Here is a 17,671-nt window from a genome sequence, read left to right as displayed (position 1 = left end):
ACACAACCCAGACAGCACTTAGTGTCCTCGTATGTCAGTCATTCCACTAACAAGCACCAAACACAACACGGACACATAACCACTCCACTTATGTTAGCTTCTCCATGAATGCTGTATGTGCTAACACTAACACACACACACACACCAATCTATAAGACAGTGATGTTTATTGTAAATATAATTTAATACACTAACACACACACACACACACACACACACACACACACACACACACACCAATCTATAAGACAGTGATGTTTATTGTAAATATAGTTTAATACACTAACACACACACACACACACACACACACACCAATCTATAACACAGTGATTTTTATTGTATATATAGTATAATACACTAACACACACACACACACACACACACACACACACACACACACACACACCAATCTATAACACAGTGATTTTTATTGTATATATAGTATAATACACTAACAGGGGAATCTTTCTTGTCTTTTTTGGTCTTGTATTGTCATTTGGTTATTGCTTTGTTATTAGTATCATCATCATCGTCATTGTTATTATTATTACCTCTACTACTACAAAAAAATATTGTTTTCTACTTTGTTTGCCTTCTTTGTTATCACTGCTGGTTTCAGTCGTCCCTCCAAGGTTATGAACCCCATTATTTCAAAGTCCTCGGGGGTGGGTGGCGGGAATAACGATAAGGCCAATGGGGCAGCTGGGTTAGAGGCATTCCACGCTCTATAGGTTACACCTCACCGCCCTCGGAAGCTCTCACGAGCCATTCAGCCAATCACGGTGCGGCACTTTCGATCCCAGCACCCGCCCACCTTTTCCCACATCCATTATTCAGGCCTCTGCCTTGGCTCGGTCTGCTCAACACCCACACAAGAGTAATTGATTCATTTTCATCAGCCACCGTCGTTTAAAAGCCTTCCACAGAGATTGCTGGGATTGGAGACGGAAATGCAAAAAAACTTGTGCAGCTTCAAATCAAGCCTGCGCTTTAGCGTGATTTGGTGTTCAAATGAATTCTCTGTAGCATATATGAATAATGTATGGCAGAAAAAAAAAGGAAATTAGACGGCTGATCCCTAATCCTATGTTCATAATGATTTAAACATTTCAGAGACTATTTCAACATGTTAGACCTATCTAACCTAACAGCACTATGCCACAGTAAAGCTCTGTGCATATTTGGTCAAACCTCTCCAGAACATGGTGTGATTATGTAATCCATTACATGGATCTGTGTCAATATCTGAGATAAATCAGTATGATTAGCCCTTGTTAAACTTGAGCATGTTCAGGAGAAGGTAAACGACCGTGGTGCTCTACGAGCCGTGTTCTGCATGTGCAGCCGGAATAGCGGCTACACACACTCTGCCGCTGTCTGTTTATTTTTAAAATTGTATTTATTTGCCATTTATTTGACATGTCACTGGTAAAGGTCACCGCAAAGGCATGTTAGCTCACATATCGTTATCCCATTGAGCCGTGCAAAACAAGATTAGAGCTGTCTGATTGGATAACGATGCTGGGGAGTAGCACAGTTTCCCATGTGAGCCAGTGTCCCGGGTAAACACGGTCTGAGCCCTGAATCACCTGGAATGATCCTGGTGGGCTGCATTGACCCTGCTGTTCTGAGCAATGCCCCCATTTTGGGTGGAGGCTAGGAAGAGGTGAGCAGGAGAGATGTGGTGGGGAGTCTCCAACCTCTCCAGTGTCTTTTCACAGGGTGTTTCTGCTCCCTCTGAGAGGGAGGCAGGGAGGCAGACAGAGAGGCAGACAGAGAGGGAGGCAGGGAGGCAGGTAGGGACCAGGCCTCACCTAGTGAGTGCCGCACAGGTCGGCTTGCACAGTCCTCAGGGAAAACCTGTGCTGCTCTGAGGAGGAGCAACCCAAGTGAGATACAGTGACAGAGTGGCACCTCAGGCAGTGTGCAATCACAGGGAGCAATCACACGAGGCTGGGGCAATCACAGGGGGCTGGGGCAATCACAGGGGGCTGGGGCAATCACTGTGGATAGGGGACAATACAAGGAGCAATCACATGGGGTAGGGGTCAAGCATGGGGCTAGGGGCATTCACGGGGCAGGGGGCAATCAGAGGGGGCAGGGGGCAATCACAGGGAGTAAGGGCCCTGACAGGGGGTATGGGGGAGTCATAGGGGGCAGGGGGCAATCACAGGGGTATGGGGTAATCACAGGGGTATGGGGCAATCACAGGGGGCAGGGAGCAATCACAGTCTGCTGCAGAGAGCTCTTGAAGCAGGAGGAAAACAGACCAGCTCCCCTCATGAGCCATCGTGGCCAATACACAGCTTCTCCAATCCAGCATGGCAGGACGTGCTGGCGTTCTGCCCTGTGAGATGGGAAGAGGGCTCAGCAGCAGGGCGCAAGATGGGTGTCCGGGAGACGCCATGCGTACCTTCAAAGCGGATAGCCACTCCCGTGTTGGTGCCCGAACCATCGCTGGTGAACTCGATGAAGAGATATCGGGAGGAGCTGGCAACGCCCTCATTGGGTAGGTATTCCACCTCGTACGAGTCATAGAGCGTCGAGGAGTCGATGTTGTTCCCGTTTTTGATCAGCAACCTTTTGGGTGATAGAACACACATTAACAAGACAACCCCAAACCAAGGCAGTCCAGCTGGCAGCCGATACGTAATGCTGAGTTCCAGGGTCTTCTGGCAGCTTACAGAAGAACTGCCTGATACCGTTCTGAAGAGCTGAGCAGCATGTGACCTCATTAAAATTCCATTTGTTAGCACAGCCTGCAGAAATGGTGGCTACCACTAATAAAATTAATACAAATTTTACTAATAAAAATATTACTAACAGAAAGAAGCCCTAGATTGGCCCCGCATTATCACTAGAGACTTGATTATTCAAAAATAATTTTAAAAGAGCTGAAATATATGATGGAAATTTTTGAGCACACACACTTACTCACCACACACTCAAACAGGAGTACACACACACACACACACACACACACACACACAAACACATGCACACACATGCATGCACACACGCATACACGCGCACACACACACACACACACACACACACACACACACACACACAGTTTCACAAGTGCTTTCCTTCAAGGAGAAGCTGAGATTCTGAAGAGGGACTCCAGGTGTGTAACTAAAGAGTGTCAGTACTAAAGAACACCCACGTGATAATGGCACCTTGAGTTTGTTCAACTGTCTTTCTTATAACATCACAGGGACAATCACTGTGTCAAAGCAGTGTGTGCAGCGTGTTGGTGCATGTGTGTGTGTTCCGCATATCTACATGTGCATGTGCATACACATGTCTGTGTGTGCGTGTGTGTGTCTGTGTACATGTACATCCATGAGTGTGTCAGCGAGTGTGCATGCTGACCTGTCGTCGTCTTCGGCGAGCGCCACCTTCTCAAAGTGCACGTGCAGTCGCTGGCCGTCTGCCACCTCCAGCACCCAGTGGCACGTCAGGTTGCTGCTGTAGTTGCCAGGGAAACCGGGGGAAACGATGCGGCCGAGCGTGGCGTTCTTCACCATCCCCCCACACGCCGCTGTGTCCGGGACAGAGGAGCGGGCGAGACGTCAAGACGACACAGAGACACAGAACACGAGGAGCAGACACGGCCAACCACCAAGAACCCTCGCTTGGCCAATCAACAGAACGCCCTTCACTTCAGGCAAAACCCCAACAGCCCTTAAAATGGGTGGATGCGTCAGCCAGGATGATCCCTCTGAACCAAATAATGCAAGCAAGTGTGAGAAAATCTGTCTAATACACGGGGAGACCATTAAATCCTTCAGGCGTCCAAACTGCGAATTTCAACAGCGAGAAAGGGCCCTTGTCAGCCTTGGCAGAGTGGCAGGTGCAAGAGGAGGGGGCGTGTCCGGGTGGTTCGTGTGGAGGTTATTCGGCTGGACAGGGCGGAACGGGCCGGATCCGTGCTGATCTACAGACATCCTCTGGCAGGCCGGCTGAGCCGTGCGGGTGCGCGGCTTACACTTTGCGCTCAGCCTCCTCTCCTCAGACCCAGGCCAGCACCGCCTGTTCTCCACTCATACTGCCACCGCCACAGCTCCAAACAAATAAACGAATTCCGTCATCAAAACAGGGCACCTTTGGGGAGGGGAGCTCTTTGGAATGCAAGATGCCTGCCTGTTTGTTATGCAAAAGGAAAAGTCTCCGTGGCCCTGGGGCACACTTTCTCTCTCTCTCTCTCTCTCTCTCTCTCTCTCTCTCTCTCTAACTCCCTCTCTGTCTCTGCTTCTCTTGTACTCTCAAAAAGTCCTTATTTATGCAGTGAAGATGGCAGGCTTGTCTGTCAGGCTGTTGCATTGGGCTGCCTTAAGGGGGGCAGTTGTTAATATTCACCACCTGCTGGCATGCGCACAGCGGTTAATACCATTACAGCCAAAATCAATGATCAAACCCCAATTAACATTTGAGAAGGAGGAAGTGGGAGTATGGTGAATGGCTCTCAAGTCAGGTTAAATTACACCTGTGTGTAAATATTTACACACGGCGCTCCGAGTGGTGTGTGGCACTGGGAAAAAGTCTGAAGCGCAGAACAGTAATGCAACAGACCAGAGCGAAGTCTTGTGGGCGTTTCCGAGCACGCTGGAGAGAACATAATTGCTGGCAAGCCCCTCTAGCACTGCGCTGCAGTACTGTAAATAAGCACGGCTGAGGAGGCTGCAGTTAGCTTGATTGACAGGACTCCTCACGATACAAAAGCTAATAAGAAGCTAAGGATAGTACAGTATAGGGTTAAAATACAGGTCACTATTGTTTTCAATACCTGATGACTCAACGCTGCTGCACAAAGTCAGACGCACAAACAAACAAATACAAAGAATAACCGACGCCTATGTTGATGGGTTCTTCACTCACCCAGACACTGGGGCTCTTTCCCGCTCCAGTAGGGCGTGGTGGCATTGTGGCAAGTAAGCGTGGACGGGCCCTGCAGCTGGTAGCCTGTGAAGCAGTAGAAGTAGGCCTGTCCTCCGGCATGCAGACTGCTCACAGACACGTCCCCGTAGGCCGGCCGCTCAGGGAAGTTGCAGCTCAACACGAACGCTGTGGGAGGCAGACATCAGACAGACAGCGAGCAACAGAGGCATGTTAGGCAAGCGTGAAAATCTCACAGCGCTGCGGCTAGCTGCATTCTTTTTCAAACGCGTCTAAGCTAACGTTAGCTGGAATCTGGGCTGCAAGTGTAGTCTGTATGCTAGAGCGAAGAAACTCTCAGCTGACTCCAGTGGATGCTTGGCCTGCCTCCGTCTGCCTCAGTCTAACTCGGCCTCCGAGGCGCTGTGCCCGACGCCCACCTCCTCTCCCTGTCCTCTAGCCTAGCGGACAGAACGTGCATCCCCCCGACTGCGATTGGATGTCCCGGCAAAGACAAATAGGCTCAAAAGCTGAACGTTGGTCTGCGCCTCCCCTGCCGACAGCCCAGGCCTGCTGGGATGAATGCAGGCGATCATTAGACTCCTAACATGATGGATTAGACTCACATTGTCCCTAATGGAAGCAATAAACCAGACTTCTCCCTGCCTTCCCATGGAACTCCTCCACCCTGACCACATGGATCACAGGACGCACAGGGACAAGGCCTAAAAACCTGCAAAGTATGACACGTTGGTCTGTTTAATGAAAACCAGGTAGCAGTGGTGAGCCATAGAGAGGCTCAGACCGAGCATGTTAGCTCTTAGTGTTGTGTCTTCGCAGGTAGATGTCCACAGGCATACAGACACATTAGCCTGTGAAACTCAGATTAGACTCAGTCTAGCAATGCCCCAGCTAATCAGGTATCTCCACAGTGCCTGAGAAATGGCTGCTAATGTCATTTCCAAGAGCAGAAAGGTTCTACCTTTTGCGAAAAGGCTTAGCCCTCAGCTTATAACCGCGTAGTCCGAGCCTCACCCCGAGAAGCCTGCTAAAGGCAGATCGTTGACGCAACCAATTAACGCTGCTCCTCCCTGCGCTTCAGTATGAAACTTGATGTCTGTTCTATAAACTTCAAACCTGCAAGCTTTCCACACTAAAATGGCAGACTTCCAGAAATAGGACACAAATTTGAAGCTGCGATCTAAACGGCAGACCAGAGATATTTGCGCCAAGGGACCTCCTGATGAAGGGACCGAGGGACCTCCTGATGAAGGAGAGTCCTTCCTTTTTATTACTTATCCAGAAACCCTGGTGAAGAGTCGGCGCTAGGTAGTACTGGGCTTTAAAAGCAGGCCAGGCTGCACAGGACCATTTAACCACCAACCACTTCAGAGTCGCTCATTTCTCTCCACTTCCCTCTGTCCAAGGATGCTTTTAAAATCTATAACAAAGGTGTTTCTAGAGCTTCTGCCTTACTGGCCTGACAGCAGTTGTGGTAGCTTGGTTGTTTTTGATAGCCACCGCTGAATGTTACCAGATATGTATGTATGCATCTTCCTTGGGGGTGACATTGGATTGACCTCCATCCGGGGAGCTCTTGGGTGCGTGCTGCTGAGCCAAGAGCCACTGTACCTGCTTGGCAAGCTTCAATTACATGCCAGACTGGTGAGTGAAAGGTATAAAGTGTGGAGTGGCCCCGTGGCCCCAGCTCAGGGTGGATATTACCCTCTCATGGCAGAGAAATGCACCTCGCGAGAGCCACTGCAGGTCTGATATATAACTCCCAACAACAACCGTGCCGTGTCTTCATATACCGCATGAACATTTGAGACAGCTGTAAAAAAAACCCAACTTTTTTTTAATCTAACGACATCAACAGCCTGTCATTTTGACTCACTCCTCAACTCTCTGGCCCCGCAGGGAGATGTAGCAGACCCTGACGAACGACATGCATTTTTACTTGGCGTTCTCCCTCTCCTCGGTTCTGTTTTGTGTCCAAGAAGCCTGTGATTTCCGCGGGAAAGCCATGATTTGATCAGTGCCTGCAGTTCTTCAGCCTCCGCCAGACTCCATGTAGAGGAGAGCGGTGGGGCAAACAAACGAAACACTTAGGTTGTCTGGAGTCGCGCTACATTACATAACGACTCCACTTTACCTCTGAATGTGAAACGCTGTGTTTGGAGCGGCACTCCCATATCCAACTATCTTGCAGCGCCTCTCTTTACGATGCTGCCGGCGGCGCAGCATATGGAGAGACCAAGCCGCCCCCTGCTGGCTGCCTAATCTCGGCGCTGAGAGGGGAAGCGCTCCTCTCGCAGAGTCAATGAGGCGGCGTGAGCGGGGGCCGGGCTTCGGGAACGCCCTGAGCGGCCGCCCCACTTCCGCGTTATTACCGGCGCAACGGCGGCCTGTTGTCATGCCGTTATTACGCTGATGCTCCTTCTTCAATTAGGATAATGGCAAAGGGCCGCCGAGGGGGCGTCTTTACTAGCTCAGCCCTAAATCACGAACGGCGTCACATGCCACACGCCTTTATAGGCCATAAAGAGCAATTGGTGCGGGCGGGGGGCCGGGCACGGAAGAGATTAGCTGGCAACTGGTTGCTCTGCAACAGATGCGGTGCTAATATCCTCTATTAAAGAAGAGGAGGACGGCGATGAAGAGATGGGAGGGGCTTGTGACGCACGCCTGCCCCTCAGAGTCGGTCCTGCACTGTAACCAGCTTTGGCACAGCGTCAGGAACAGGGAAATGCGACATGATTACAAAAGATACGCATTGCAAGGGCGTGCGGATGGGCGTGTGCATCTCGGGCACTCGAACGTGAAACAAATGACGGTAACTCAGCCAGCCGAAAGAAGCAACCACGCCGGCTTCGTGACGAGGCGTGAGGTTTCCGTGAACTTGCGTGCAAACGTGTATTTCACTAAGCAGTGGTGCGGTTTGCCTACAGGAGTGCGTACGGCGGACGTAGGTCAGGAGCTCGCGGCTGCCAAACGCCTCTGAAACAATGAGCAAACAAGCTCCAGGCTGCTGGCTCGGTGCGTTCGGAGATGAAAGCGCTCAGCGCACACGCAAGCTTCCTCCACTCTGCACTGGTGATCCAGGTGACCTCTGCACCAGTAACAGAGTGTGTGCTGTGAACGCCATGACCTCTGACAGGAACATAATGAGGTCTAGCACTAGTATTGATCAGTCCACTATTAGACAGTACTGGAAGTATCTAAGAGAATGCCCGTGGCGACACCGAGCAAGGCCACACTAAAACATTTTTAATGCTGACTAATGCTATTAGCTTTGGCTTTTGAAATTAAAACCATACATTTGATAGATATAGGTTATTCATATTGATAATGTTGTATTAACTTCATTATGGTCTGGGAGTCTGAATGAAGACTTTGTCAAAGTTATATTAAATATACAGTAGGTCTGGTCAGAGCCTCAATTCCCCAAATCCATGATTAAAGGGGAGTAAAATTAAAGCTTAATACTGCAGCTAGTGTGCATTTGCTATCTTTAGATTCGCCTTTGCTGGTCATTTGATAAGCTTAAGTGACCAGTGCCGGGCTGTTGTGACAGGCTGTCAGGAGCCAGTGGGAGCCGTCCTCTCTTAAGTGTCCGTCATCACTCACGCCTGGTCGTGGTCCGTGTGGCAGTAAAACACTCTGAAGACAGATAAACTGGGGCCTATTTCCTGTGTTGAGCACGCTGTGTATTAATGTGTGTGTGCGCGCGCGCCCGTGTGTGTCCGAGGAGAAGTGCCAGGCTGGTGGCAGGTCTGTGTCTGCAGCATCATCTCTGGAGCTGGCCTGCAGCTGTATGTCATCTCAGTAACAGTGATGAGTAGTCCATTAAGACTCCTCTATATTATATGACCTGATGAAATATCCATCCTGGCTGGGGCGAGCGTTGGTTCTAGTTCAGGAGTGGCTGAAACACTCTCAGCTCATGAGCCCCAATACGGGCTGATGGAGTGTGATGGGGCCGGTTGGAGGACGTAGGCGAGCAGGACGTCGCGTCCCAATTCCAGACGGCCTCTCACATCACCTCTAGTTGCGCCTAACGCAGCGGAGAGATCGTCAGGAGGCGACATGCCCCGGGGGCTGAGAGACCCAGGCTGGGAAGCAGCGCCTCGGGGCTTAGCCTCGACTCCAGCCCCCGCGAGTCTTGCCGTGACGACCAGACTCAGTTCAGTTTTGTCCCACCTTAAGTTACTCGTATTCTCCCTCTCTGAACGCATGAGTTCCAAGTTACGGAGAGATTGCAAACGCTGGACAGCGAGTGCAGTGAGGAGATGGACGGAAATAGCACGATTTCATCGGTGCAGTGGCTCAGCTGTGTTCCCACCAGCCTTCCACCCCTGGTGACATCTCAGGTTCAAAAATACTGGCACAGAAGAAGCGGCTTTGCCTCGTTAAACATGCGGCTCAGCGTCACGTTGCCTCTGTCGGGAGGGCAGTGAGCTGAACATCATCTAAAGACATTACCCCATCCCTGGGAGTCGAGAACAGTGAGCATACCTCCCTCGTGAAGAAGGCCGTACTGCCTGAATTGAACCCAGGGCGCTATTCATGTGTGTGTATGTGTGTGTGTGTGTGTGTGTGTGGCTATTCTCATATATATATATATATATATATATGGGTACGTAGGTAGACTTTGGTTTCCAGGGAGCCCTGTTGATGTTTCTGTGGAGCAGAGATACAGAAGAGAAGCGGCATTGATAAAACCGCATGCTTAAATGACTCCTAAAAGGGTCCTTCTGTGTCGAATGGCCCGGCACATGCATGCACCGCGATGAAGTGACCTCACGCCCACCGCCGACCGGCGCCCACCTGAAACTCCCAAATTTCAGACGGCCTTAATCTAGCCGGATCGTGAGCTGCTCCTCAGTTAAGTAATTCCCTTTTGTCCACCGCAAAGGCCAAACATCAGTTGCTCTTAATCACCACGGGCCCTCCTGACAGCGTGCATCATTTCTGGAGGACGAGCAGGAGTGTCTCCCTGTCACCTCACCCACGTGAACGCCCCCCCGCACTCCTACGCAAGTGGCCCAGCAGTTCAATTACAGCCACGTCACTTACATTCCACACTACTCCGTATCCATTAAAAACGGATGTGCTCCGACATTAATGGAACAAAATCTGCAAAGCTGCTCACCCCATATTATCGAAGGGGAGAAAACGTGCAGACAGTAATGACCTATTAATAACAGCCTAATAATTCATTTGCAATAACAACCTAGATACATATTAATTATGTTAGGGACAATGTTACCTTCTAATAGGATTCTAGCGAGTCTGTGATTAATAAAGGGCCATTCATTTAGCTTAAATTAATGAAAAAGATTTCATGAAATGGGCTTTTTCTCCAAGGATGATATAGCCATACAATTTGTGGCTTCTCTCACAGCCTGTCGCGTGCAGTTGGAAATACCTAATGAAGGATAATCAACTTTTAATCATGTTTGAAAACATTTGTGCAGTGGAGCGCCGCGGCACGGTGAAGCCGTACAGGAGTGCCATCGCCGTCCCCCAGCAGAGTGAGCCCGTCTCCCACAACACGCGTCCCGCCGCCCAGAAAGGCGTGCAGGGGCCGACGTCCGTTATGATGGGTAGGGTTTTCATTTTTTTTTTAGATCACCGCGGCAGCTGCGGGTTGCTAAACGTGTGTCACAGGCTCATGGGCTCTGTCTAAGGACGGGGGAGGTGGGACCACCATAGAAACCCCCGGGGCAGGGACCAGGGGCAAAGGAACGGGGAGGAGTTCACCTGTTCCACAGTGTCAAGCCTGCAGATATACGGATGGCATTTGTGCTCTCTTTGACAGCCCTTCTCAGCGCTCAAGCACTTTCACTAAAGCGCCGAGCCGTTTATCGTCCGACTCTAATACCACGCCTCCCGTCCCCCCTCCGCCTGGCAGCCACATGCCTGCACAACGGAGTGATAGATTATCTACAGACTGCCACTGATGGCAGGTTCTCTCGCACACTATGCAGGGAACAGACCTCAGTTGATGTTTATTGTACCGGGACCTGGATACCACACAAAAGTGCACTGTTTTGCTCAATATGTAAACAACTGAGGCAGCGTGATTGTTCCGAAGGCAACGCATTACTTCCAATTGCAGATCAGTCTCTGCAGCAACACAAAAAAAAGTGTTGAAGGTAGGCAATTACAGAGAATGCACAGTGAACTTTAGAACAGTCTCGTGTGTTCATGGAGATAGCATTCACACGCTGAAGTAAATGCCAACCTTCATTCACAACTGGAGAGAAAAGAAAGTATAGAGCAGACATTTATGCTCAAACCCAGTCTGAAAGCATGTATGTGCATGTGCATGTGTGTGTGTGTGTGTGTGTGTGTGTGCGCGCGCACGCATCACAAGACAAACATGCACTGCCGATCTCCTCGTGCACTGCCGATCTCCTCATGAAGCCCCGTGTGTCGTACATGATGGTGATGTGTCTCCTCCACTAGCACATGCTCCCTGGACCCTTAACTGCTATACACATCTGCGCTAACGCTAACATACTCACTGTGCCACAACCCATCATTAATGCAATTACAGTAGTTCTGCATCATTACTGTCATTCATGTCACTGATGGGAGAGGCCGCTGCTGCCGGCGGCAGGGTGACGGTAATGACCGCAACCCGGGCAGCTCCCCGCTTCTGCACTCAGAAGCGAAGACAAGATGTTCACGTTTGCACTACAGTAGAGAGTGCACACTCTCAGCCACTCACTCGCATGCCAAAGAATGTACAATTTTACTGGATTTGTGCTAATGTGACTGTTGGCATTCCTGAGTAAATTCAATGCTGATGGAAAACAGGTCTATGGTCACTAAAGATCACTAACACAGAAGGTATTATTTCTGTGAGGCCCTTTGTGCACACGAGTGGTTGATGTGACTCACAGGCTGTGGTGTGCACACACAGAGTTCAAAGTTCGTACATTCTGCATCACTGGATGTGTGAAACGGAGCGCGGGGCCACTTGTGCTTCGGCCTGGAGTTCCCGGGTTCAGGTAGGGTTCACGCCGCACTCGTGAAAGCCTTCCACTGAATCACAGGTGTGGAGCCTCCTCTCTCAAAGTCTCCCAGGAGCAGGTAGAGAGAGCAGCGCTAGGACCTGCAATGTATAATATCAGTCCCCCCACCCAAGCCAGGAGAGGCCTGCAGTAATAAATAAATGAGCGGGGGCTTCAGAGAGGGGGCTCTCCAAGATGTGTAGCTATGATCACTGTGAATGACAGCTGCTGGACCACTGCAGGACCACACACACACACACACACACACACACACACACACACACACACACACACACACACACGCCACATTGAAGCTTAGCTTCACCTCGTAGAGCTCATGCAGTGAACAATGTTCCAGACAATGGCAAGCCAATAGCTGCCAGGTCAAGACATTATGACAAGGTGTTACCAATCAAAATCACTGGAAAGTGGAGCGAGGGCTCATTGGCTCCAGTCATATTCATTTAGTCCATCGTTTTATTGATCTCCTTCCCGGAACGGCCGCCAAACAAAGCGCCGCTCCTGACAGATAATGGCAGCAGTGTCTCGTTATGAGCCGCAGAAGCCCTTTTGCACGCAGTAACTCGTCCTCTAAGAGTTCGCACACTGGAAGACACTAGAAGCTGCCAAACCCAGCTGGCGTGCAACGGGACCATGCCCCAGCTCAGATTCATGGGTCTCTGGGCTCTGCTCACCAGTCGGGCAGATGTATGTATAAACGCTTGTGTTTTGTCTTGGAGTCTCAAACGGTGTTTAATACGAGCACAGTACTTAGATGTGCTTATGTGCTTACAGGCCACTGGGTATGTGAGTTGTTAATGCAATGTCGGACACACCCACTCTTTTATATTTCCTGTCAGTCTCTAAGGCAGTGGACTTTCAGGGTTCTTCGCTCTCCTGGTGTGGTCTTCTCTAAATAATGGACTGAGGGGACTTTGCCGTTGAGTTCTGGGATGTCGGGTTCCGTCACTGCTGCAGTGCTGATCAAAGCTGACGTCAGTCAGCGTTCCCAGTACATTAATAAAGAGCAAAAACAGAGCAAAGTGTCTAGCCTGTATACTGAGAGAGAGAGAGAGAGAGAGAGAGAGAGAGAGACAGAGAGAGAGAGAGAGAGAGAGAGAGAGACATATACAAAGAGAGAGACAGAGAGGCCCAGAGACACAGAGAGAGAGAGAGAGAGAGAGATGGAGAGAGAGACATATACAAAGAGAGAGACAGAGAGGCCCAGAGACAAAGAGAGAGAGAGAGAGAGAGAGAGACATATACAAAGAGAGAGACAGAGAGGCCCAGAGACACACACACAGAGAGAGAGAGAGAAAGAGAGAGAGAGAGACCATCACCGCTGTGCCATAAACTAAGCCTGCTGGAGCCTCGAGGGCGATCATGGTTTGGCTTCATTAATGGCTTCCAGAATGTTACGAGGCAGCTGTGTTAAGGTTAATGTTGCGGAAATTATTTGGACTGGGCCACAGGTGAACCTGGCAGAAAGGTGAAATACTAGCATGACTGCACTGCTCCAAAACACCACTGTGTCTGAATGGGGCTGCGCTGCTAAATGTCACCGCATCCTTCAGAAAGTCTCCTCTAATCTCCCCTCACAACAAATATATATACATAAACTAAAAGATGAGACAGGATAACAAAATATGGAGGAAGAGGAGTAGAATGTACACCTTGTGGTTATTACTAGTTTGAAAGTATTGTGTGTTTTAAGCATCGTCTTTTTGAATCAAAAGACCTGCTCTTCCTGAAAGTTTCTTAGGAAAAAATAATACTGCACGTAAAGGAACGCAAACACTCTGACAGGAGATTCAAATATCTCTTATACCTTTTGGCCCTTTTCAGTGAACACATGCGTTTCGAGTTATTGGCCTGTTTACATATGGAAACCCAGGAGACAGGTAGATGTGACATTTCAAGCTGAGGCAGACAGGGTAATGTTGGACAACTCAGAGCAACGGGTCCAGGACGGGAGGTCAGGATTCATTATCCCACAGGCCTCTCTGACAAGCTGATTCATTAGGAGGGAATTAATTATCCAGGTCTTGGGAAGACCATGTCCACACCTTATCAATCCTGCCTAGCCGTTCACGCCTGTCCAGTAAAAACATTGACATGGTATCCCACTAGACAAGGTGAACCTGAGGACCAAAGACAAATTTTACGGCCATTCGTCTTCCACAGGCCTGAAATTTTCCACCTGACAGAAGAAACAAAGTGAGATCATGAAGGTTTGGCTCTCTGTAGTTAAGAGCACAACATATCTGACTCGTTAAAAGTGGGTCATATCTGACTCGTTAAGCGTGGGACATATCTGACTCGTAAGAGCAGGACATATCTGACTTGTGAGAGCAGGACATATCTGACTCGTGAGAGCAGGACATATCTGACTCGTTAAGCGTGGGACATATCTGACTCGTAAGAGCAGGACATATCTGACTCGTAAGAGCAGGACATATCTGACTCGTGAGAGCAGGACATATCTGACTCGTGAGAGCAGGACATATCTGACTCGTGAGAGCAGGACATATCTGACTCGTAAGAGCAGGACATATCTGACTCGTGAGAGCAGGACATATCTCACTTGTCTGTCGCTTGCTTGTACAGTGTTGATTTGTCGAGGCTCATGTGTTGTTGATTGCCACTAACGCCACCTACAGTAATCCCTCACTTGCATTTTAACTTGAACTATGAGTTTCACAGAAAGGTGCTGAAGGCCATGTAGTTGGAGCTTTAGGAACAATCGGCGTGATCACACTGATACACGACATTGTCCAGCCACTGGAATTCTGCCAGTCTCTGCCCTCGTCTACACACAGCTGTTGTGCAGCAGCAGCACCAGCCGGCTGGAGTGTGGATTTAATCAGAGCTCTTTCACAACCTCCTGCCTGAGCTCTAAGAACCTCCCACTGCTTCTTTTTACTTTCAGAATTAGATTTGAAAAGGTTTTATGGCAGAATTTTGCACTCCTTTATATATGAGAGCTTCTACAGCCTTTATCCTGTAATACTTTTTATTAAAATACATACAAAAATAGATGAACAACCTAAAGGGAATAGAGCTTTAGGGGGCTTTTAACCATAATTCATCTTGTTCTGTATGCACCTGGTTTTAAATCTTTGTGTAAAACTTTGTTTTACTTTAGTTGCTGATAGTTCTATATGCATACTATTTCTGTGGTAATTAATTGCTGGTTGCTTTGTAGCTATATAAAGATTGTACATTAATTAAGCAATTCATTAAGATTTTTGTTCTTGAATAATACTGTCAGGGGAATGCATATATTTTTCATAACCTCAGAATAAGAGAAATGTCACGGTTGCCTTGACTACATTAGCACACACAGACATTTCCGCCCTCTGCTTTGACCACTAGCCTGGTCCATCTGTGGACACCTACTTTCTTTCATGTTTATACAGTGGATTTTCTACAAAACTGTCAAGAAGTTCTACATGACAGTTAAGTTCTCGTTAATGTTCTCGCAGTTTTGCAACTGTCAAACGATTTTGCCATTTCACAATACACACAAAAAACTTCATAGTGCATTAGAAAAGACTCCCTGTTGCAGCATCCCACTGAACCGATGAGGCTGCATTGAGTGAGGGCCAGGAGACATTTAAATTTATGGCAGTTAGCTGACACTTTTATCCAAAGTGACTTACAATTATGACTGAACACAACTTGATCAACTGAAATTTAAGGGTCCTAATCAGGGGCCCCACAGTGGCAACTTGAACTGGCAACCTTATGATTACTAGTCAAGTACCTTAAGCACTGAGCTACCACTGCCCCCACCAGTGGGGTAAATGAGTGAGGGCCAGGAGACACCAGGACGCATAAAACACCGGCACCCCCTCATCCATCTGCCCGCAGAGCAGTGGCGTACGTCTCCGAGTTCCTGCCAGCTCACCCCTTTACCGTCGCGCCATAAAACAAGGCCGGCTGAATGAGGCCACGGCAGGGCTGTGACTCTCTTTAATATCACATCATAAAACATTTTTACTCGGCCTTTACCACCATGCCAAAACCAATCAACTTTTACTGGGCCATTCACAGAAGCTACCAGCAAAGGACCCGCACATGTGAACGGGCTAGTGAATCCCAGGCTCCAGGCATGGTGTGGGCACACAGAATGGAATTCCTGTCTACAGGTACTGTGTGGACACACAGGGTAGAATCCCAGTCTCCAAGTATGGTGAGGACACACAGGGTGGAATTCCAGTCTCCAGGCATGCTGAGGGTCCAGCAGCTGAGTGCAAATGCCTCTTTAGTTTTAATTTAATGTTGGCTAATAGGAAGTCAATTTGTTTTCGGGCAGTTTTTCAATGAAATTTAAATGGCCTGGTAATTAAGATGGCTTCATGATTGCCTAATTATCGAGTGTGCCCTCAAAACCAATTTTTATATTTCTATGAAACATGAAAATCTTTCTAATTATCATTAGCTTGTAACGTCAGCTAATCGTTAAGGCAGTAAAATACATATGTACTGTCTAAACAAATGGACATGCTCAGTGCACAGCTATGTGGAGAGCGTGGCACACGTCGCTGAACACATTACTCAGCGGAGGAAATGGAGGGGTTGTCTAGCACCCTCTGCCCTACAGAGTCCACGTGTTCAGGGAGTCTAAGCAAACAAAATAAAAACCAGGAGTGCTAAGGTGAGTTTAGATGCCGAGGGTTCCCCAACACACAAAACCGGACTCACACACACACACACACACACACACACACACACACACACACACACACACACACACACATACATACATATACACTCTTGGAACAACACTGATTCAAAAAACACCACACCCATATAAACACTTGAGTTTCATATAGTGTTCCAGTACAACAAGGCAGGTTTAGGCAAACTAATTTCATCTCATTCACACCTAACGGCTCTCAGGGCACCATGCTGAACATGTTATTGTTTTCAGCTGCTGCAGTTGCAAGGCTCTGGATCTGTCGCTACGCTGGTAACGTGTGTCTGATCACAGCTATGTCTGAGAGACAAAGAGACGAGAGGCATCACTGCCGCTTGTGACATTTGAGCTGCCGGCCACGGCCAGAGCGCCGGTGCTGCTTATTTCCCATCGGAAAAGGCCAGTGAGGCCTTTGGCCCTGCCCCTCGTCAAGCCGACTCCTTCAATCCCACCTTGCTTGTATTTAACCTTTAGCGGGACCTAAAGACAGGGGCCACGCTGCCGTTTCGGCGCGTGGTGAATTATTGAGGGGGGCCTAAATCTTTAATGCGTGTGCCTCTGGCATTGCCCGACATTTGGGGGAGGGCCCCATCCGTCAGGCCACGCAGGCTGTCGCTAGGGTGGGGTGCGGGCGGGAGGGAGGGGTGCTGCTCCCAGTGGAGCGCCACCTGCTGGTGCAGCTGGAGCGTTCCTCAGCGTAGATAAATCACAGTCACACGATACGCTATGGCCCTCTTCCAGATGTAATTGCATATCATGTTTGATTTGTTGATATGTTTTAAAAAGGTTTGATTTGACTGTCGCAGAGGTGCAGTGCAGCAAGAGGAGAATGGGGAATTTTGTACAGAAACTGGGAACGTTGACGGTTGGCGCTCAGCTCCGCTCCTGTGGGTGACTGCCATGGGCTTAATAGAGGCATGAAAGACTCCCTTTCCCTGTTAACGGGGGCAGGATCTGCTCTCTGGGAGGTACACACTACTGATCCCGTCCCCCAGAAGGAGAGGGAGACGCCCAGAGAGAGTGAACGAAGAAGAGGAAGAAGGAGAGAAAGAGAGCAAGTGAGCG

General features: G+C 49.1%; 1 protein-coding gene across 5 annotated transcripts in view; it reads right to left on the bottom strand.

Moving 5' to 3' along the window:
- The window catches only part of sez6b (seizure related 6 homolog b), a 121,130-nt gene that overhangs the window by 15,182 nt on the left and 88,277 nt on the right, over positions 1-17,671 (bottom strand). For all 5 annotated transcript variants that reach the window (XM_035534287.2, XM_081700035.1, XM_035534288.2 and 2 more), the window contains exons 5-7: positions 4,883-5,068; positions 3,377-3,545; positions 2,415-2,581 (exon numbers count right to left, since the gene is read on the bottom strand). In XM_035534287.2, coding sequence (XP_035390180.1) covers positions 2,415-2,581; positions 3,377-3,545; positions 4,883-5,068 — 522 coding nt within the window. The remainder of the gene's footprint in view (positions 1-2,414; positions 2,582-3,376; positions 3,546-4,882; positions 5,069-17,671) is intronic.

This window comes from Electrophorus electricus, chromosome 17 (assembly GCF_041902795.1).
Source record: "Electrophorus electricus isolate QZ-2024a chromosome 17, ASM4190279v1, whole genome shotgun sequence".
Lineage (NCBI taxonomy): Eukaryota > Metazoa > Chordata > Actinopteri > Gymnotiformes > Gymnotidae > Electrophorus > Electrophorus electricus.
Note: the sequence above shows the minus strand (reverse complement) of the source record. Positions and strands in the feature narration are given on the sequence as shown.